The 21,863-nt window shown below is 46.5% G+C and overlaps 1 protein-coding gene across 6 annotated transcripts in view; it reads right to left on the bottom strand.

Annotated features, from left to right (window-relative positions):
• The window catches only part of PDE10A (phosphodiesterase 10A), a 275,032-nt gene that overhangs the window by 218,323 nt on the left and 34,846 nt on the right, over positions 1 to 21,863 (bottom strand). The window contains exons 1-4 of one of the 6 annotated variants that reach the window (XM_044421403.1): positions 9,337 to 9,350; positions 8,973 to 8,981; positions 7,754 to 8,717; positions 739 to 6,175 (exon numbers count right to left, since the gene is read on the bottom strand). In XM_044421403.1, the coding sequence (XP_044277338.1) occupies positions 739 to 766 (28 nt within the window). In that variant the 5' untranslated portion in view covers positions 767 to 6,175; positions 7,754 to 8,717; positions 8,973 to 8,981; positions 9,337 to 9,350. Of the gene's footprint in view, positions 1 to 738; positions 6,196 to 7,753; positions 8,938 to 8,972; positions 8,982 to 9,336; positions 9,351 to 21,863 lie in introns of those variants that run through there. The other 5 variants (XM_044421412.1, XM_044421393.1, XM_044421375.1 and 2 more) reach the window with 5 other exon arrangements.

Raw genomic sequence — 21,863 nt, 5'->3', positions numbered from 1 at the left:
TCTGAAGTGCTTGGAGTTGAGATAAGCATCAGTGCATCAAAGAAGGAACACACAATGTTAACAATACAGGGAAAATTATTTATACTAGCAGGGCTTCCTATCATAGGTGCAAGTTTCATTTTAATATATTTAGGCATGTTCCCGTTTAAATATTTGTATTATGTGTGAGAGAGATATAATTAGTTGGGCTGTGCCGAACATCCTCCAGTTTTTCTTTTCAGACTGAAAAAAAACTATTGGAACATAATTCTATATATATATATATATATACTCACAAGTAATCCTAATTGAGTTCAATGAGAATTACTCCTAGTGGGGTGTGTGTAGGATTACAGCCTCTGGGAAGAATATTTCCTTTTTTAAAAAATTCAGTGACTATTCAGGCTTTTGAGCCTAATTGGTGCCATTAATCCAATCTTTGTCACCATTTTTTTCTTCTCCAGTTATTTCTTCTTTCTCTTTTCTGGATTAACAGCATGCCTGGGCCCAGCCAATCACCATATAGTGAACAGGATATAGTGTCACAGCGCAGCATAGCCAATCAGATTTGGCTAGGTGATAACATCAGTGATGACAAAGTCACTTGAGGGAATAAGGCCAAAAAGTCATTGAAAAATGTGGGTATTTTTTGACATTGCTTAATATTTTTCCTCAAAATGGTGAGTAGTTTCGGCTCAGCCCTCATAATTACTATTTTTTAAATGAAATTTCCAGGTAATGAATGATGATATACTATACCAGTTAACTGCTGCAGAGTGCGCTGCATCAGACATTTCTGTGCCACAAAAGTATTTTTTGAGTTTGTTCCTATAAAGATAGCAAACAAAAAAGAAGTGTTACCTAATTAAGGGGTCATATATTTCTTAGGCATAATGTCTGGGAATTCATGTTTAAATTCAACTGCTTAAACTTGCTCTTATCTATTGATCTAAGACAGAAACATTCACTTCCCTTAGCAACTAACGCACATACTCCAAGTGCAAGGTAACACTCATCCAAAGGACAGAGCTCATGCGCCTTGCACAGCTTCATCCTGTGAGCCTCTTCTTGGTTGTAGAGGTTTGTTTCTAATGCTTCTTGGTCCCAAACGAAGTCCTTAGATCTGAGCAACCTCTGTGCTATGTCCCACCTCTCGTTACATTCTGCAAGAGCAGGAGTAGGTAACCTCTTTGGGTGAAGGGCCACACAGGCACCAGAGGAATCCTTCAGGATCTGAACTCGTGCACAATGCTAGTGAATCACAGAGACACAATCACACAACACACATACCCATCCTTCCACCATTACACGCACACTTCCTCCCTTCTCCTCCCTTTCTGTTTGCTGGGGTCCCAGTGTGCTTCACAGTTTTCACCCACCCTGCTGCCCACTGGGGAAAGCTCCCTGTGCCAGTGATTTATGGATTAGCCTGTTGTTTGTTTAAACTATTTTGTTCATCTTTCAGGGCATACAGAGTCTTCCCAAGGCAGTATACAATAAAACACATAATAATGATAACTAGTCTTCAGAAGCAATAAAAACAGAATAAAAATGGCAAAAGCATAACAAGAAGAACAACAACAAATCAGTAAGTAAACACACCAAGGAATGGCCAAGTTAAAATAGGACACTTTCAGGGCCTTCCTAGGAGCTTGCAGTGATGGGACCTCCTCTCCAACAGACCCCTGATGGCAACGTTTTCCAAAGCTGTTGGGCCACAGCTGAAAAGGCCCCGTATCATGTCATTACACACCTCACTTGTCTCACAGGTAGGTAGGCAACTAAGAAGAGCCTCCCTTGTTGATCTTAGTGTGGACAGAACGGTGTGGCTGAAGACTAGTATTAAAGGCTAGTGAAAGCTAGTGGTTTGGTGCCATACTGCTTAAGCCTTGAAAACCAGCACTTTCAACTGGGCTTGGGAGCACACCAGTCATGAGCGCAGTTGGCACAGTACAGGCACTATATGGCTGAACTGCCTTGCCCTACCAACACCCAGGTGGTCTCTCATTCAGGGCTGGGCTATGGGGCAGGGGAAGGGCATGATTTAAATGGGGAGAATGTCACACAGGGATAACCGTGATGGGCCACAGGCAAGGCCGCCAAGCACTAGGCACAGTCCGTAAACTGTGCACTGGAGACAGCCTGCTCTTAACTGGTATAGTGTATCATCATTCAATACCTGGAAGTTGAACAGATGCTTACGTCCCAGGGTAGCTCCTTATAAGTGAAAAAATGTGAAACAACACACAATGGTCCAAACAAAATCTGTGCACAAGCTTTTTATGGCACTGGCCAGGAGAAAGGCTCTTAAATGTCCAGTCACTCTGTTTTGTTTTGTGATTTACTGTTTATTGTTTTATACATTATTCTGTTTTAGTTCATTTATTGGAAATTGTTGATGTTTTAAATTGTTCTTTTAAACACTGTAAGCCGTCCTGAGATTTTTATATAATAGGACGGCATATAAAAGCTTTAAATAAATAAATAAACTGCTTTCTTGACTCTCTCACCTCTTCAAAATGACATTTGAGTTTTGCATGATTATTAGCATATTCATCTCACACCACTTTCTGGAATGGAAGAAAATGCTCCCAAATGCTCAAGAAGACTGCCCAGATGAGATGCCTCTGTATGGCTGACAGGGTGACCAATAACTAGTAATGCACATCTGAAAAGACCTCAATGAATTGGAAAATGCCAATTGACTGGATGACTGAATGAACAAACAACACTTCAGGGGGGTACAACTAAACTTAAAAATGGCAGCTTCCTATATTAGTGCATCTTATTAACAGCTCAAGGAGTTATTTACTTTCAGGGTTTTTATTCCACTTTCCTAAAAGGTGTTGCTTGTGATTGAGAACATGCAGAGGTGTAAAGCAGTACTTAAAGTCTAGTCAAAACAAACAAAAGATTAAAAGTACAGTTTAGCAAAGACAAGACTGGTGCACAAAAGAATAGCATTTCATAAAACATACTAAACATAAAAAATCTTGAGTGAAAAGTGAACACTGAAGGGGCCACATGGACATATTTTGAGAAGACACTCTAGGAGTCTGGCATCACCACTGACCATGTTTCAGATGATAGTAGCTATGCAGCAGGAACTCAGCAAATTATCCTAATGGTTTGGCTAATGCATGTGGGTGGAAAATATTATCAAAATTGGCTGTTTAATCTGTTAATGTATGACAAACCAGCTCTTTGAATTGGTAGCCAGTGCAGATGATACATATTGTAGTTCAATGCTAGTTTCACCAGAATATTTCTATGAAGTTAGCTATCCTTTCCAGCTTTGAACCATTTGCTTTTGATAAGCATACCTCCATGCTTTCATCAAAGTCATTTGATAAAAACATTAAAGGCACAGGGCCTAGGCAAGATGTCAAAATCTGGGCTGCTCTGCTGGACAGAACCAGAACAACTAGCACAGTATTTCCCGGATCAGTTTCAGGCCCTGCTGGACCTCTCAGTCAACTGATGAGCACCAGCTGGAGGTCCTGGGAAAAGAGCTATATAAGAACAAGCTCTTCCCTCTGGAACTAGCCTCAGCAACACAGGTTTTCTTATAACTGTAGTGCCTGCACTGTGCCTGACCACTCCTGCCTTGCTGTGTTTCCTCAGCAGCACAGGTCCTCCTGTTTGTTGCCAAAACTACATCCTGCCTGCCTGTTCTTGCTCCTGGTTCCCACTGTGTCTTGCTATTTTGTCTTAGCAACACAGGTTTGCCTGTTTGCCGCTGTGTCTACACCCTGCCTAACAATTCCTGCTCCTGGTCCCCGGCTTTCCGTGTTGCCTTGCTGTTGTGCCTGCCTCTTGCCTGCCCTTTATCCTGCCTCTTTGTGTATCCTGCCTCACCATGTTTCCTCAGTAACACAGGGCTTTCTGAAAGCTGTGCTCTAGCTCCTGCATCTTGCCTGATCCTTGCTGTGTCTGGTTCCTGCTGTGCCATGTATCCTTTCAGTTATCCTGTCCAAGGCACCTGCACCTCTGTTTGTCCTCCTGATCCTTGGCTTGCTCTGACCACATCCTTGTTCTTCCCTCATGCATTCTTCTGGTTCCTGACTTCCGCCTATACCATGAGTACGATCTGGACTTGCCATTAAACCCTGCTTTTGAACTCTGTCTTCCTTGACGTTCTATTGCTCTGGTCCTGGTGGCACTATCGCTCTGCTCTTGTCCTGTCCTGCCCTGTCCCTGGCCACCCACATCTTGGCCATGGACCCTGCCAAAGAGGTCTGAGTAGCTCCCCTTGAGACCACCCTTGGAGTGTCGTAGAGAGGGCAGCTCCAGGTGTTTGTGGATCCTTGGGAAAGACATTCTTGGTAGCCCTTCCCTTTGAGCATGCACCTTCTCACTAACATTGTCTCCAGCTGTCATTACTCCTCTGTATCTTTCTTATCACTGCTAGTACTTGTTTGCTTAACCAGCAGAACCAGTAAGGAGCTAGCCCATGGCATCTGCTGCTGCACCTTTACACCCCCACTGTTGTCTGGTCCAAAATGATAGGCAGGCAAACAACAGATGACAATGACGAAGAAGAGGAACAAGTTCTGGGACTTCTGTTACTATGTCCGTGCTGAAGTTGGTCTTGACACTGGCCTTGACTTTAGAGACATTCATGAACGCTCACTGGGTATGGTTGTTCAACAGCAGGGGTCTCAAACTCAACTTACCTGGGGGCCGCTGGAAGTAGAGGCTGGGTGAGGCTGGGCCGCATCAAGTATTCCACCACCGCGGTGGTGGTGGGCCGCTCATCCCGCGTCGCTCCCGGAGGCCGGCCCAGGCGCCGCCAGCGCTTTGAAGGCCACAGGACCCCTCCCCCGTGCCCGACCCGTCCCGGCAATTGGCCTGCGGGCCGCGAGTCCCTGTTCAACAGGCTGTGGAGTCAGCTGCTGTCCAGTCCACATTTACCATCTTGTCAACAATTATATTAGAAGAGACTTTGCCATATGCTTTGCTGAAACCAAGATATACCATGTCTATACTGTTCCCATAATCTACGAACCTGGTAACTCCCCCAAAATAGGCTCCTCCAGCATAACATATTCCTAGTATTTGCGCTTGGTCCTAGAACACAATGCACTATTTTCTAGATGCTCATAAACCAACTACTTTATCATCTGTTTTAGAATTGTACAGTATTAGCATCATGTTGATGGCCTATCATTTCAGATTCTTTGCTTCCCCCCACCTTTTTTGCCTTTTGGAGATAAAGACATTTACCTACAGTCACCTGGCACCTCAGACATGACTTTGCAACTAAACAATAAAGTTCCATCACCAGTTGATATTTCACTATCTTCCCTGTATCCCTTCCTTTCTTTCTGCTTGCGCCAATTATGGCCAAAGAAGCTCTCAGTTTAAGCATGCCTCACAAACCTGAGTTTATTCTGAGCTTTAGCCATCCTGACATCATCCTGAGAGGCACAGGATTCTCTGTTGTATCCATCCTTGCTTCTATGTCCCTCATTCCATTTCCTGTATACTGTATGTCCTTTTTAATTCTCAGCTTATCAGAGAGGTCCCTGTGCAACCATTCTGCATCCTATTTTTCCTTCACATTGAAAGTTTTTGTGACTGTGCTTTTGGTATTCCACTTTTCAGAATCTCTCCACCCTCTTGAACGCTTTTCTTCTTCAGAATTGTTAGCCCAGCTGACTTTTTCTGGGGTCTTTTGACAGGTTTCCTCAAGCTCAGAGTACATCTCCAACAATGCTCAAATTTCACATTCTTTGCTATTACAAATTCCAAGAGGATAGTCTCAGTTTACCCCCACTTTTACTTACTTGATCAGCCAGTTACTCCCTGTAGAAGTTTCCTTTCTTTCCCTTTTCAAATTCCTACTTGCATGGAGGAAGGATGGGTGCCTTTCGACAACAGGTTACACAGAGTTCTACACAAAATTATTAATCAGTAGTCCTCCAGTTCCCAAGTTCAGATTACAGTTTAGTTGGGGGAAAATCAAATGTGGCTTTAACAAGTTATTTGCAAAAGCACTAACAAATATTCTAATCCATCCTGCAGTAAACTATGCAAAACAATAAATTATCAGTCTAACAGCACTTCTGTCTTCCACTCTTTGATCCAGGCTGCTTTTTCTTCAAAGCCTTCTTTGGTTCTGCACTACATAAATATGTCTATCCTCCAATGTGCTGTGTGTTGCAATGGATTGCTTGTTTCTGGTAGGCCGGTTCTGGATAATAGAGAGAAAGTCTATTAAAGAGTGCCAGAAAGGAAACAATAGTGCCCAAATCTCCAAAATGAAATGGCCACTAGAGACTGACAATACAATCTTAAACTTATCTGGAAATACATCCCACTGAATTCAGTGGGGCTGAGTCATCCGCAAACATGCTTAGGATTGCAGTCTCGGGCTACAGTCTCTATCCATGCAACTGGGAATAAGCCCCATTGAATACAGTTGGATTTACTTTGAGCATACATGCAGAGACGCGCACTGTCTGTCTGTAATTCTGCATACTTTAGGGCTGCTTTGCTCTCGGCTGACTCCATTCAGATCTAAGCCATCTGACTATTTGCAGGATGACAGCCTTGATCCTGTTCAGATAATATTCTCACAGTTCCTAATTTCATTTGAATCGTTTGGCAGTATGTGCAGCACAGCACATGGTTATCATTAGTAACAGACTTTCCATTTGATGAGGAGAGAAAGAAGTTGCTGGAGGTGAGAGACAGTATAGCTTTCTCAGGAAACATTGCTGCTTATTCTGCAGGGAGCCAGTTGTTCACAAACACACCCAGTACAGAAACATCCCTTTGCACCCCGTGACTTCCAGGCCAAGGTGCCGTGCTGTCTACTATCATTCTGAAAATCTGCTTTGTTAGCACCAATAAAGATTATACAGTACAGCAAAAGGCCCACCCTGTTCCTAAGCATGCCATTCTTCCCAATGGAGGCTGAAGCAAAATGGTATTTTTTCTTCTTCGATTGATATCCTGCCTTTTTCCTACAAAGGGCTCAAGGCAGCTTACATCATTCTCCTCCTCCATCTTATCCCCACAACAACAACCCTGTGAGGTAGGTTGGGCTGAGAGTCTGTGACTGGCCCAAAGTCACCCAGTTGGCTCCATGGCCGAGCAGGGACTAGAACCCAGATCACCTGAGTCCCAGTCCCATGCTCTTAACCACTACACCACACTGGCTCTTTTGCCATACTCCTTTGAAAATGCACAACTGGTGCCTTTCCACTTGCTGGGAACTTGCCACTGCATTATGGTGAACTGATCTTATTGCTGTTTTCTGGATCTCAAATAGAGTAAAAGTCCTGTTTTTTAATTTTTAGGTGTTCAGCCAAGCACCATTATTCTCCCTGAAGCACTTTTCTGCAACCTTTCCCAACTAGCCAGATGTTTTCAACCACAACTGTCATCATTCACAACCACTGGCCACATTGGCCAGGGCTGAAGGGATATTTTGGGGTCCAAGATCCTGGAGGCCAACAAGATGGAGAAAGTTTCCCAACAATGAGAGTTTAGGTGTACCTACATCCCAGTGAAATCAAACAACCAAAGTGCTAAACTGTGCTCGTTATGTAGTTCAGGCATGTGACTGGTCTTGGGGTGTGGGGTGTACCCATGCTAACTTTTATCCTGAGCTTTAAAAGAGCTGTCCATAGTGGGATACAAAAACTAAACAAAGATTTTGCCATTCCCTTCTAGTTTCCCCAAACAGCTAGATGGCATGTACTCAATGCAGCATGCCACATTCTGGCCACAAATTGTTCTCTGTTTCACAGACATGAGGACTTACCACCCTTTGCCAGACTTAGGCTTATCTCATTGTTGCTCAAGTTCCAGTGCCCCTCACTCTGCCACAGGTATTATCCAGTCTGCGTCGGACCCAGAATACTAAGGGGTTAACTGCAACAAGGACCGGCCACCACACACGTATCCCCAGCACATGCCTACTGATCTTTGGCCCTCCCTGTGGGCCTTCAGCAAGCTTCCCGGGGATGCACCCAGGCCAACTATTGGCATGTTCATCCACATACTCTGTGGTTCTCATCCCCATCGGTGGGTGGACAGAGGAGACTGCAGCGATTCCTGCTGTGGCATGGATGACAGAAGCAGAACGGATGTTGTAACGCAGAAGGAGAGGAGGCAGTAGCAAAGAGGTAGCACAGCTACATTGCCCTCTGAACTGTGTTTCAGAGGACTGTTCACTCTTGGAAAAGCCACCAGGGAGCCGTCCTCTCAGTAAGATATTATCATTATTCCTAAGTTTGCATCTATACATATAAATGAGCACGTGCAAATGTTATACGGATCAGTATCCTCTTTTGTCTACTTCTTGAGTGGAGCATATTCTCTTTTCCAGGATTCTTAGGAGGCCACCCTAAATGGAAAACTTGGCAGCCTCCCAGCCATGGGCTTTGCCCCACCAGGCCTGCTGTTTAGTCGTGGAAATGAGATGCACAGTGGCATTGCCTGGAGTGTCGGCTGGTCCCTGCAAGTGGCGGCCAATTAATTGGAGTGAAAGGGGAAAACACCTAACCCATGAGCATGGCTGCATCCACACCTCACGCTGCATCGAAGCATGTGGCTGTATAGCTCATGACATGCATGAGCTGGAGTGCTCTCTCTGTGCTGAAGCGTCTGTGCATATGCAGGCCAGCCCCAGGCTTCTGATGACCCTGGTCAGGGCATCCTCCACAGGCTCCCTCCATCCTGAGGCTGCCTCCTCAGTGGCACCATCTGCTCTTGCTCCTCTTCCTCTTTCTCATCCTGTTGTTTGCTTGTTTCATTTCTATATAGCCTAATATAACAAAAGTTAACAAAAGTTAAAAACACAGAGACAACCAAATTTAAACAAGAAGACTACAGTAATTGCAACTGAATCAGCACAGAGCTATAGCAGCAGTGCAGGATAAAATGCAATATTAAAAATGGAGTTAAAGGGATAAACTGTTAAAATGCTGGGAGAATACAAAGGTCTTCACCTGGTGCCAAAAAGAATACAGAGTAGGTACCAAGCACACCTCTTTGAAAAGCTCATACCACATCTGGGCTGCAAAAACCAAAAAGGCCCTTCCCCTGGTAGCCACCCACCTCACTTCCTTTGAAGGGGCTCCCAGGGAAGGACCCCAAAGATTACCTCAGGATCCAAGTAGATGCATATGGGATGAGGAGTTCCTTCAGATAACCTGGCCCCAAGCTGCTTCAGGATCTGAATGTTAGTACTAGTGCTCCGAATTGCGTCAGGATGTCAACTGGCAGCCAGTGCAGGTGACGGAGGGCTGGCAAAATATGTTCTCGCCAGCTAGTCCCCATCTTGCTGGCCTGTTCTGGATCAGCTGAGGTTTCCAGACCATTTTCAAAGGCAGCCCCACCTACAGCACATTGCAGGAATCCAAACAAGTGGTTTCCAGAGCATGGATTTCAGTAGCTAGGTGCTCTCTGTGCAGGTAGAGTTGCAGCTGCTAGACAGGCAAAGAGCCAGTGAGCAAGCATCTACTGCTCCTTGTTCTCACAAGCAGGGATTTCGGGGCCATAGCAAGAGGCAGGTGGACAAACGAGTTGCCATGATGGAAAAGGAATCAATTTTAGTAGGTCCCTGCTGGAAGTGTGGGCCTGTGGCAGATGCCCAACCATGTCACCCGTGTATGTGTGCATGTTACAGGCATGTGTTGCATGTGAAATGGGTAAGTGAATGGGTGGGCATGGAGTATACATGAGAAACTGCAGCGCCTCCTCACCTCTTTTGCTCTGGATGCACCTGACGGTCAGCCGCACGTGCATGTGGCTTTGAGGAGGAAGCATGCTCTCCACTCCCAATTTAAGTGTGACAATCTGTTTCTTCACTAGGAATTTGAACATGGTGACACATGCCTTACTTCATCCTGTAATGCACTCTGCGTGAGTCTGCCTCTGAACAGTGCTTGAAAACTTCAGCTGATTCAGAGGGTGCTGACTGGGCTGGCTACAGGGAGCTTAAAACTCCTCTGGCTTCACAGGCACCCAGTCTGTTTCCAAGCCTAATTCAAAGTGCTGGTGAAGACCTATAAAGCCCTATACTGCTTGAGTCCAGGTGATCTGAAAGACCCTATTCTCTCACATGACCCTGCTTGGGCTCTAAGAACATGGATGTCCTTGTTCTATGCAGCCAAATGGCAACATACACATGCAGACTGCAAGGAACTCTGGGGTTGGCAGAAGTACTAACATTACTTCTGGGGGGGCAGGGAAGAACTAAGGGAGCCCACTCCCCACATTGGCAAGACTGAGGGGGTGTTGGAACTCTGGGATGAAAATAGATGGTGGGGAGCACCCTCCCTGAGCACTAAGGTCACAGTCTGAATCAGGCCTGGGTGCACTTACACAAGAATAAATAGAAACCACTCCAGTAAAGCATTGCAAAGCATGCAAAAAATTTTAGCTGCAAAGTGTAAAAATAGAGCATTAAAAAACCCCGATGCTGCTCATTTATGCTTCACACTCCAGACTTAAAGGAAGAACTGATGAGAGAGAGCTCCTTTAAATTTCTCTCTCTCTTCATTTAAGCAGTTGATACACCACTTTGGCAGCTGTGCAAGGCAAAAGTATTTCACAAAGTTCCAGACTGCTCTGTGCATTGGGGAAAGTACTCAGAAAAATGGAGGATCTCTCAGGATTTTGGAGCCTAGCACCACATGCAGAGAACAAACATGTACAAATTCAGTCATTCTATCTAGGATGCGTGCTAGATTCCTTGCTATTTTCTAAATATAAAGCATGCAAAAGGACAAAATTATGATGTGTCCTCCCCTCCAATAAATTATACAGTATGTTCCAATTAATATGTTCTAATTGCAAACTACAATGTAGTAGCTGTTGAAGCTGGTCATAACTCAGGCAGTGCTTACATTTCGGCAGAGGCTTTGCCTGTGTCTTCTCTTAAACATAACACTGCAACTTAAATATTTTATAAACACATCAGTTTTTGTTTGAAAAAGATGGATTCTGCCTGGCATTCAGCTGTCCTTTATACCCCAAATCCAACCTCTCTGGATCCAGACTTTGCTGTACGTCAGGACATGGGCTGGTGCTAAGGGAACATGGGCAGTGCAGCCCCTACGGATGGGAAGCTCGCTCTGAAAAGGTTCCTGACATTGCAGCGTAGGCCTTTCCTCGCCTTTGCCTCTTCTGTGCTCGATGCACCCTGCTACTTTAGGCACACTGACTAAAACATACAAAGAGCCCTGCTGGATCAGACCCAGGTCCATCCAGTCCAGCATTCTGTTCACAGAGTGACTGGCCACAAGCCCACAAGCCGGCCACTAGTGCACCCGCACTCTCCAGACTAAACCCATGGCCAGACAGTAGATGTGCAAATGCATTTCACTTGCCGGCTTTCCCCGCTTCAACAACGGCAGCCGCAGAGGACAGTGGCATCTGAACTGACTGAGGATTGTGGCACAGGGAGGACGAGGTTAACCTTTCCCCAGGTCACAATCATTGCAAAAAGCCCTGCCATAATGAGAATCCTGCACTGGGAACAGCTTCCCCCAGGCAAATTCCAGCTTTTGCAATCCCTCCTGTACACCTCAACCAGAGCTGGCTAGAGACATGTTGGGGTCCTTAGGCAAGGCTCCACCCAATGGGCCCCCTCCCTCATGACCTTTAACTTTCTGCACCACTTTCACCAGCTGCCCTGGTTCTGCAGCCTCTTTCCCTTCACTGCTGCCCCCTGCTTGCTTGGCAGGCGGGTGGAGAAACAGGAAGCTAGCAGGCAGTGGCTTTACTGGTCCTCCTCCTCTCCCCTGCCATTGACTAGGTCAGAGCAAGGGGCAAGCGAACAAGCAGGCTGTGATCATAAAGGGGGCCCTTCTCAGAGGGCCTTGCTGTAGGGTAAGCTTTCAGTGCCAGGATCTGCAAAGTGACGCAACTTCCCCACGTGGCCTGGTAAAGAAAGCAGCCCAGTTCACCTTGCAAGTACTTACAGGGTTAGCACTGGACGTGTAGGTGCTTGCAGGAGTAGGACCAGTGCACTCACGCTGCCAGCTGAGAGCCTCGGGAGGCTTCCCAGTCATTTTCAATTTTGCTATAACATGAGTCTTTGTGGTAGTTGTTTCGTGTTCTTGACTTGGTGGCTGCCTCCAGTCCTGCAACATCTTCACTCATATATTCACTCTTTTAGTCTTGCCTTTGCTTTTGCTCCTGCTTTGCCTTTGTCATGTCTATGGCTCTTGCCTGCAGTCCTGCTGTGCATTGCCAGTATGTGGCCCTTGATTGTTCCCAACTGGGCCTTCAAATGTGGTCTTGCCATGCCTTTGTTGGTATCTAACCCTTGTTTATTCGGATCTTTGTTTCTGGCCCTGCAGCTTGCCAAGTATCTGCCCCTTGCCCAAGTAAGCCTGTTTTTCTTCCACCTTCATAACGTCCAGCCAGGCCATTAGGGATACCTGCCGCTTACCTCTTGGAGCTGATATTTGACAGGTGACCAACGTACCTACACTTGGTGCTAGCCTGGCCACAATCCTAATCAGCTGCTCAGAGTTATTTCAAAAGAAAGCACCAGGCAAAAGTAGCCACATATTTAATACCTTGTCCAGTTTGACCCTTAGCTACATGGTTATCCTCCAGGTGAGGCTCCACAGCCAGAATCCGGTACCTGCTCTTTCACAGGCCCCCTTGCTCAGCTCTGCCAGTGTCTCCCAGGTAGGATGTGGCAGGGTCTCACCTGGGGGTCATTGGCCCCACCATATGTCAGCATGCCTAATCAGCAGCAGTGGTCCAACACCTAGAGAAGCCAATTGAATTTTCTGTAGTTCATAACTAAGATACCACTGGTTTTAATGGGTCTACTCTATCCGTGACCAAATCTGGAACCAGCCCAAGGGGCAGGCTTAGCACTGCAGGGAGGAAAGGGTTACACAACCTGCTCTCCATGCATGTGAAGTCCAGGATGGCAGCCCATTTCAAAACTGCAGCCATTGCAATGTACTTACCAAAGCTTCCTGGACTCTCACACTCAGCACTCCAATTTCTTGGGAGCTTTAGATGTATGAAACGCCTGACAGACCACTGCAGTTACTGGGTTCAGGCAGAAAGTGGTGATGATTTGCTTTACTGACAGAGCATGAATTTTCATAACCATCAGTCATATGTCATACATTTCCAGGTGTCCCTATTAAGAAACTCAGCCATGTTCCTGGCTTTGTGCCCTCTGTTAAAACAGCAACATTTCACTCTAGCAGGGCCAATAATTAGGAAATCTCAAGTCATGCCTGAAATTACCAGGAGGCAACCCATAATTCAAAAAGCGGCCTTACAAGAAAACTCGGTATGCCTTTAAAAATAAATAAAAAGAAGGCATGGGCATCATGATAAATTTTCTGCATCTTCCAGATATTCCATCTTTTCCAAAGCCCCAAATCCTTGGGTTTACTTTTTGAACCTCAACACCTGGCTGAAATGTTTTGAAAAATGATCATTCATTATATATTACTGGAATCGGGGTAGGCATGTTTGGTCACCTGCTAAGGGTCCAGAATCCAGCAGGACCCACTCACAAGACTCCCCCTGGAGCTGCCTCTCTTCCCCCTTGTCACCTGTTTGGCCCCTGCCTCCTGCTCTGAGCTAGACAAGTGCAGTGGTGCAGTCAGAGGAACAATAGGTGCCTCCCCCAGTGGCCATCACTCTGTCTGCCTATTGGGCAACCAAGATGAGAACTGAGATGATGAGAAAGAGGATGAAGAGCAGGAACTGCTGGCTGAAACGGTGGTGAGAAGATCAGCCCCCTGAGAGTGTCTGGTCCAGTATGGGGGAGCCACCACTGGCTGGGGTGCAACACCCACTGCCTCTGTCCCACTGTTCCCACCATCCTTTGGCTTCTACCATGGGATGATTAGGAGGATGCCCCAGCAGTCCCTGAGACATCCTCATTTTGTGAGCGTGAGAACCAGTGCCTTGTATGTTGAAAAGCACTGCCTGATGTGTAGGGCTGGTGTCAAACATTGTCACAGGGAGGCGCCTCTGCTGGCAAGAGCAAGAGGTGGATTGACTCCACCTCTTGACCACTGCGTCCGGCTTGTTCACTTGCCTCTTGCTCTGATCCAGGCAGCAAAAGTGAGAGAAGGCAGAGCAGGAAATGCCGCTGCCCGTGTGCTTATTGGCTTAGCAGTGCTGAGGAAGAGGAGGAGCGGCTTCAGCAGATTTGGTGGCATTGCCGATGAGGTGAATTTGTGGAAGGAAAGTGGTCTCCTGAGGGTATCTTGTCTAAGCCCAAAGGAAAGGGACAGAAGTATGCCACCACTCTCCAACTTCCACACCACCCCTCAATCCCATGGGGTGGCCCTTCTCTTGGGTGTAGTAGGGTGGGAGAGGGATACAACCACGGGCTGTTAGAGTAGAGCAGATGGGCCTTTGGCCTGACCCTGCACGGCAATTCTTATCTTACGATTTTAGCTCAGCACTGTGAGTTCCTTGACTGGGCATGTTAATGGGCCTTGCTAACTTCAGAAATTATTATTTTTAATTACAATAATTAACTTCCTTTTTTAAAGTGTGTGTTTTATTTATTGCTAGCAGGTGTGGAGCTGGAATTGGCTTAGCCCGCATGTTATAGGACAACCACCACACTGACTCACAGCTTGGGCCCCGTCTCCTGGGATGAGTCTCCCAAGGTTTAGCAGTTGGCCAGCCTTGCCCTCAACCGGCACAGTGAGCCATCATTCTGGGCAAGCACATCTTGCATGAAATGATCGGTCACAATTTGCTGCTGCATTGCTATTCAGAAAGCATTTTTCCATCCCACTTTAGCATGGTGTGCTTGAGTGCTGTGCTGTGCCTAGCACAAGGTGGCAGCAAATGCTCAAGGATACTCAAAAGCATGCTTGAGACAGAGGATACCTGAGGAGGAGAAATCACAACAGCCAAGCGACGGGGATCTTCACTGTTTCTCCAGCAGGAGCCACTTTGGGTCCAGGCTGCAGCACAGGGGCCACCCGGTGGCCGTTCCCAGGCCCTCCCCCACCCATGAATCAATTAGTGGTATTTTGCACCAGACCAGCCCAGTAGGCTCTGAGGGCCTCACCACCCGGTTCCCCTCCAGGTCACCACAGAGAGGCCTTCTCAGTCACTTACAGGTGGGCACATTTTGATGGGCTTGCGTATTCATTTGCCTGTTTATTTATTTTTGTGCTGCCCAGTAGCCAAGGCTCTCTGGTGGTTAGCAAAAGTTAAACATACAGAAACAAGAAAGAGAGAAACAAAAATAACATCAGCTGATAAAACCACAGCAATTGCAATGGAATCTGCACTGAGATATGGCAGCTGTACAGGATAAAATGCAACATTAACACTAAAGTTAAAAGCTTAACTGTTAAAATGCTGGGAGGACAAAAAAAAAAGGTTTCACCTGCTTCTGAAAAGAATATAGAGAAGGCACCTGGTGCACCTCTTTGCAGAGCTCATTCCTTAGCCAGGGTGCCACCACTGAAAAGGTCTGGTAGCCACCCAGCTTACTTTCTTTGGAGGGGGTTCCTGGAGAAGGACCCTCAAAGATGATTTCAGGGTCCAGGTAGGTATTTATGCAATGAGGCATCCCTTTGGATAACTTGGCTGCAAGCCATTTAGGGCTTTGAATGTTAATACTAGCACTTTGAATAGGGCCTGGACTTCAACTGGCAGCCAGTGCAGCTGGAAGAGGAATGCCATAATATGTTCTCATTCTCATAAGCCAATCCCCATTAACAGTCTTGCTGCCCTCTTTCGGATCAGTGGAAGTTTCCAGACTGTTTTCAAAGGCAGCCCCATGTACAGTGCATTGCAATAATCCAAACAAGAGGTTACCAGCCCATGGATAACTGTAGCTAAGCTCTCTCTGTCCAAATATACTTGTGCCTCAAGTGACAGTTCTGGATACAGAAGCACCCCAAAACTACCTTTAGCAGGAATGCAACCCCACTCAGAACAGGTTGAATATCACCCAACTGGACAAACTAATCTGTGATTGATCAGTTTTCTCTACCTGCACTCAAGCCACGCCCCCTCCCCCCCCCCAGCCTTGCTTCATTGCCTCAAATCAGGTGTGCACCAAGGGGCTGGCCAGGCTCTGCTCAAGGGAAGAGGGTGTTTGGGTATGATATTGTCAACCACCCAAGCCATCTCTGCATTCCACAGAGCGAACTGGGCTTCAACAGGAGTGCCAGCCAGACCAGCTGGAAACTCCTCCAGAGCCTTCTGAAAACCATCAGGTTCCATTAGCCTTCATGAGTGTACTATTTTAGAAAGCCCCCACCCTTGCAGAGGGGAAAGGAAGCCAAATGTCTAAAGCACAGTAAGAAGCAATCTGACCATGACAAGGGAATTGATGTTAATCCCCCACAAGATCACCACCCTCCTGGCTGGTCAAGATAACCAGACCAAGAGTCTGCCCTTTTACACGTGTTGGTCCAATAACATCTTGAGACAGCCCCATGGCGGTCACAGCAACCATGAAGTCCTGAGCTGCCCTAGATAAGTAGCCTCGGCATGGAAGTTCAAATCATGCTGCAGGTCTTCAACATCACATCTGAGATAGCCTGCCTTAGCTCAGGCAGGGAATCTAATGGGCAGTGGGGTGGGTGGATCCTGAATCTGTCTCGAGGACTCAGAACAAGGGGCAAGCACTGAAGACCCACCCTCAAGAGAGGGAGATCATATTCCTATAGACCACAGGCACCCTCCTCCCCAGCCCTCCAGTTGATGCTGGTGCTGTACTGATTCCCCAGGGGACACAGCTGAGAAAGAGTGACCCCTCCCAGCTCACCCACTCATGTCTCAGTGATTCAAGCCAGGCTGGCACCCTCATCCACAATCCGGTCATGAATGGGAGAGGTCTTATTCGCGGTCAACCTGACATTCAGCAGCAGCAGCACCTGACTGAGGACAAGCTGATCAGGCTGCCAGGAATCATCCGGCTGGGGGAAGAACCAGAAGGGGCAATAACTGTAAGACATTAGCCCCTCCTCTCCTCAGCTGGCCTGTTGATTCCTCAATGCCAATGGGTTGCTCCCCAGATTTACCCACTCCATAGGGTGGGCAGGCAGTCCTTTCCTGCCCCTGGATCTTGGATCTGTTCCCACCATGGAGAGAGCCACCTGCTCTACTCAGTGCTGCATAGCGGTCTGCATCACTTGCTCTCTTGCTGGCCTGCACACTCATCTCCTACACCACGGTCTCTTTCAGCCCAGTCCCACTGCTCCTGACTCCTTGCGCTCCCCCCCGACCGCCGCCACTTGGCCAACGGCTCTTGCATTCTCCTTATACACCCCTTAGGGCTGATGAGCAGCAGCATCACCCCTGAAGCCTCCTCTGAGATCCCTGATCACACGCCAGTGCACCTGCAACCACAGACAGTCCCCCCCCCCGCCCCCGAGAGTGAGCAACTCCTGCAGAGAGCAGGGGGGAAGGATGAGGATCGGCCAATGGCCCTCGGGCCTCACAGTGAACAGCACTGTTTAGAGCATTCAGTACCATTTGTTGTGTTTCTATGCCTAGGTGTGAATACCTGCTCCCTTTTGTTCCCGTCTGTAGTCCCACCCCAGATGCAACAGTTCTATACACTCCACTGAAATACAGGGTGGCATTCCAGTGAGGTACCTTGGTAAAGTTATAATGATACAGAAAGTGCCAACTCTGTTCATCAGTCCAACAACCTGAGCAAAGCTCTTGGTTCTGCATCTTTAATCATTCAATATGCAGTCAGATTCCTGTTTTTTAATTATGCTTTGAAGATTGCATAAATAGATCTTTCACCACACAAGTGATCAAAAAAGATGGTATAATGGTTGCTTATGTACTTTGGGTCTCCTCTCTTGAGGTAGCTTACCTGAAACCACATCCAGCTTAATTTTGGTGATCTCGTCCTAGCCACAGTTTACACTGAGCACCCCCTCAAACACAAATGCTGTGCCCTTTGTCTTTGCAGAGCAGAGATGGGCAACTTGTGGGCTTCCAGAGATTGTGACCTGCAACTTTCTTTGGTCCTTGCCAGCATAGCCAGTGGTGGGGGCTGATGGGAGCTGCAGGCCAAAACATCTGGAGGGCCACAAGGTGCCCACCCCTTTCTAGAAATGACCTGATTAGGCACATGCAAGGAACTGCAGCTCCAGACAGGCAACTCCAGCGAATGCATTTTCCAGTGTTCTAGAGGCAGAGTCAGGGAGAAGCACCTGGAGTCCACCGGGAGCCCAGACTCAGAATCCAATCGCTAATCTTTAGCTGGCACAGAAGACAGTCATAGTGGAGCATTCAGGCAAGAAAAGTGCTTGTGAAAGTACTCCCAAGCTACTGTGGGACTAACTCACTCAGTTCCACTTGCAAGCCTATGACAGGCTGCTAGAGAATGAAAACAAGGCTATGATCATCTGCATAAAGAAAAAAGCTTATATGTTAGACATTACTCTGTCTGTGTCAGGGAGGAATACTCAGGAGCCAAATCTGGTTTGCATGGGATCTCAGGTCAACCCTGAGGTGATTTCCCAGTTTTTGTATCTTTTTCTTTTTCTCTTTTTGCAAAGCATTGGAATGCCTCTCCTAAAGCTTAGCAACTGGCTGAAAGGCCTTTCAGTGAAAATATGCTGGTATGTTTGGCTCCACCCCTTTTATCTTAGGGTCCACCCACCCCACAGAGGTGTTCCAAAATTGGGTTTGGTTGTCTGGCTGAGAGAGGTTCAGCATCCCTGCTCTAAGGCAAAAGGCAGACAAACACATTTGAAGCATACCAGGATAGCTACATCTCCTACTCTACAGGGGAGGGTCCTCTATTTGGAGAAGCATCACAGGTCAGGCCTGTATTTGAAGTTGGCCTGTATTTGAAGGACTGCCGCACCCAAGCCCAGTTGAAAGGCCAAGAACAACCAGGAGCCTCAAAGTTAGTGCATTTCAGTAGGAAACTATTTAAAGTCAAGGTATTCCATATGCATGAAGTTGGGAGAGATGAGGTTTATTCTCAGACTACCAGAAGGGACTGTTATCTTGTCACTGGTCCCCTTCATAAATGGCCGTTCCATTGCTCTCATTCAGCAATCGAAGACAGAAATGGTTTTCTTCAACCTTTGCAGTACAAAAATAGAGCAAGCATGCTGATCTCATATTGTTGCTCAGCAACCTGTGCTGGTTGTGGTGTGGGGGTTTGGGGTTGTTGCTTTTAAGGTCCCTGCTCTCTTGTTTCTTATTGGGCTTCCCAGCAATCAGTCTGCAAAAACAACACTGCCTACCTGTCTTGCCTGAGACTCCATTTTCAGGTTTGTAAGAAAGAGCACCTTCAGTTGGAGTAAGATTGAAACTTGGGGAAATGAGATACTTTGAAACTATGAGAACAGAATGGCTCCTTAAGGAAAGGGGTAAACAACACCAATGCTTAGCCTGCAAGATGAACTCCCTGACATTGACCTTCTGCAGAAAGTAATGAAGTATGATAATATTTGCTTTGTTGTCCTAATTTGTCTAACTCACAATATGCAAACCTGTTTGAAGCAGAGCTCCTTTGCCCTTGAAAATGGTCTTCTGCTCACACTTTCAATCAAGAGCTGGTGTGTCTGTTTTAGGCCTCTGAGGTATCCTCACAAGCACCCCAAGGACAGCATGTGATCATCAAGAATTAAACAAGCATGGCTTATATAAAAAGAATCTGTGTGGGATCGACATGTAAGGGAAACAAAAACCTCCAACACTTTGGGGAGAGGGATTCTTCCCTTGTGAACAATTAATCAACCTATTCATGTTCTTTCCAATCACTTTTTTTTTAAATCAATTACTCCTTGAGACTCTCACTCCACTCTATCAAGTTTTCCCCCCTTAGATCTTGCACCTGCAAAAGGTCTGAGTAGCAATTGCAAGGGCCACATCATAGCATCAACCTTTCTTCTTCTGTGGCAGCAACTTCCATCTATCTGGGAAACGGCACATGCCAGCATTGCATCTGCTGCCACCTATTTGCCATTATCTCATTCCCAAGCAGCAGTGGGGCAAGAACAGATGCATGCAGAAAAATACGAGCAACGTTTTGGCATTGGGAGGGGTTTCCTTTTCTTCTCTTAGTATTTGCAATGGATGCTTGCAAATGGCAGTTTAGCTAGATTCAGGTCAAGAGGAGGGTGGAAATCAAGCACCATTAGTGGAAAGGATGCATTTATTTCATTCTGGCCCTGCTCATCCCAAAGCTGTGGGCCATGCCAAAGAAAGGAGGGCAAGCTGAAGTCTTGTTTTCAGAACAACTTAACCAGATGAGGACACCACATGTCACAACTGCAATGAACCTCTTCATCCCAAAGTACATTTAAAATATGGAGGGGCGAGCTGAGTGCTGTGCAAACAGCAATGGAAGATGATTTTGTTCCCATGTAATTGATCTGGAATAGAGAAAATAACTGACATATGATTATTTAACCAAGGATACCATATGATTATTCCTTAACCAAGGATACCACAAGAAGCAAATGATTTAATAAGAAACTGTTTCTGCTAGCTAGAAGACAAAGCATGGTCATCTCCAGAAAGAAAGAGCTTCATGCAGAACTCACTGAACTTTTGACTACTTAAGTAATGAGGTGGTTTCTTAAAGAACCAATAAGGCTTGCTTCTTCATGTAAAGACAACACATCATTACAGGAGGCAGGTGGGGGTTGAAGGAAAAGAAGGAGAAGAAAAAAGAAAGTGGTGAAGAGATGGAGCATGTAGAAATACCAAAGGTGCTAAAGCTCTCAGGTAAAGTTCCTGTATTTTGGTCAAAATTACAGAGTTTTGAGCTAAATACATGCATATATGCCAACACCAGGCTATGCAGGAAAGGTGAGCCAGGATTTTAAGTAACTTACTGACTTTATAATAAGGGATCAGATTGTAATAGGAACTGGAGATCCCAAAACTAAAAAAAGAGACTTTCAGAAGTTGAAAATTTGTTCTAGACAAAGCAGTAAGAGTCTGTCAGAGAGCCAAAGTTTTTCTGCATGTTCTGTGAGCTGGGGAAGGCAAACCTGAATCAAAAACAGTATATCAAGAATGTAGCAAGGAAAAGGACAAGCAAGAAAAGGGCAGAAAGATAAGAAGACAAGCAGGATTTTGTACAGATAGCCCATGAGAAGTGGCTGCCAGTGCAAGTGTAAGAATTTGCGAGAAATGAGGATTCAAACATTGCGATAGGCAGTGCCTTTCATTGGGAAAGCTACTTAGGACTTAATCCAGTGGACTGTGCCCTCAGGGCTCATAAACCCAGAAGACACTGGCTTAGAGGTACCCAGTGCAGAGCGGGAGGAGCAGTGGAGCTGGTATCTGCTTGCCTGTACCTCCCTCTGGCACTGGAAGGTACGGTGGAGGAAAAGGGAAGGAGGCTGGAGCACTGTCAGGGCGTGTCATATGCTGGCAGCACCAGCCTCCTTCCCCTCTGCCCCTTCACTCCCTCTCCGAGTTTGCTTTTCCGGCCTCGGAGAGGCAGCTGCCATCATTCTTTCCACACTGGCTTTGAGGTGGGGAGGGGAATTGGAGTGGAGAGGAGATTCCCAGCTTCAGTCCTTTAGAGCTGTCTCTGACCTCAGACCTGGGAATCCAAATTATCCTGTGGCCCCCTAGATGCTGCCTAGGTGCCATAGTATTGCTCTCTGAATCATTTTGCAAGACTCTGAGCAAGAACAGCATGCTCAGGTAAAAAACAAAGATGCAAGCTAATGCAGTCTAGGAGGACAGCACAGATGAAAACACAGAAGGGTGTTCTTTAAGGGTAAAGTGGCTGCAGAGAAAGAAGACTGGATGCATCAGAGAATAATGGACAAGTTATCACTTATAAAATAGCCATAGGTGTGCAGACCAATGTGCCTAATTTTGATACATTAAAAAGAGACCCATAGTGAATTAAAGGCAAAAAGAGTTTAAAAGAAGAGCTACAATAAGGAAGTGATTCC

The sequence above is a fragment of the Varanus komodoensis genome, unplaced genomic scaffold (assembly GCF_004798865.1).
Source record: "Varanus komodoensis strain SLA01 unplaced genomic scaffold, ASM479886v1 scaffold1, whole genome shotgun sequence".
In the NCBI taxonomy this organism is placed as follows: Eukaryota; Metazoa; Chordata; class Lepidosauria; order Squamata; family Varanidae; genus Varanus; species Varanus komodoensis.
This window is presented reverse-complemented; position numbering and strand designations above follow the sequence as displayed.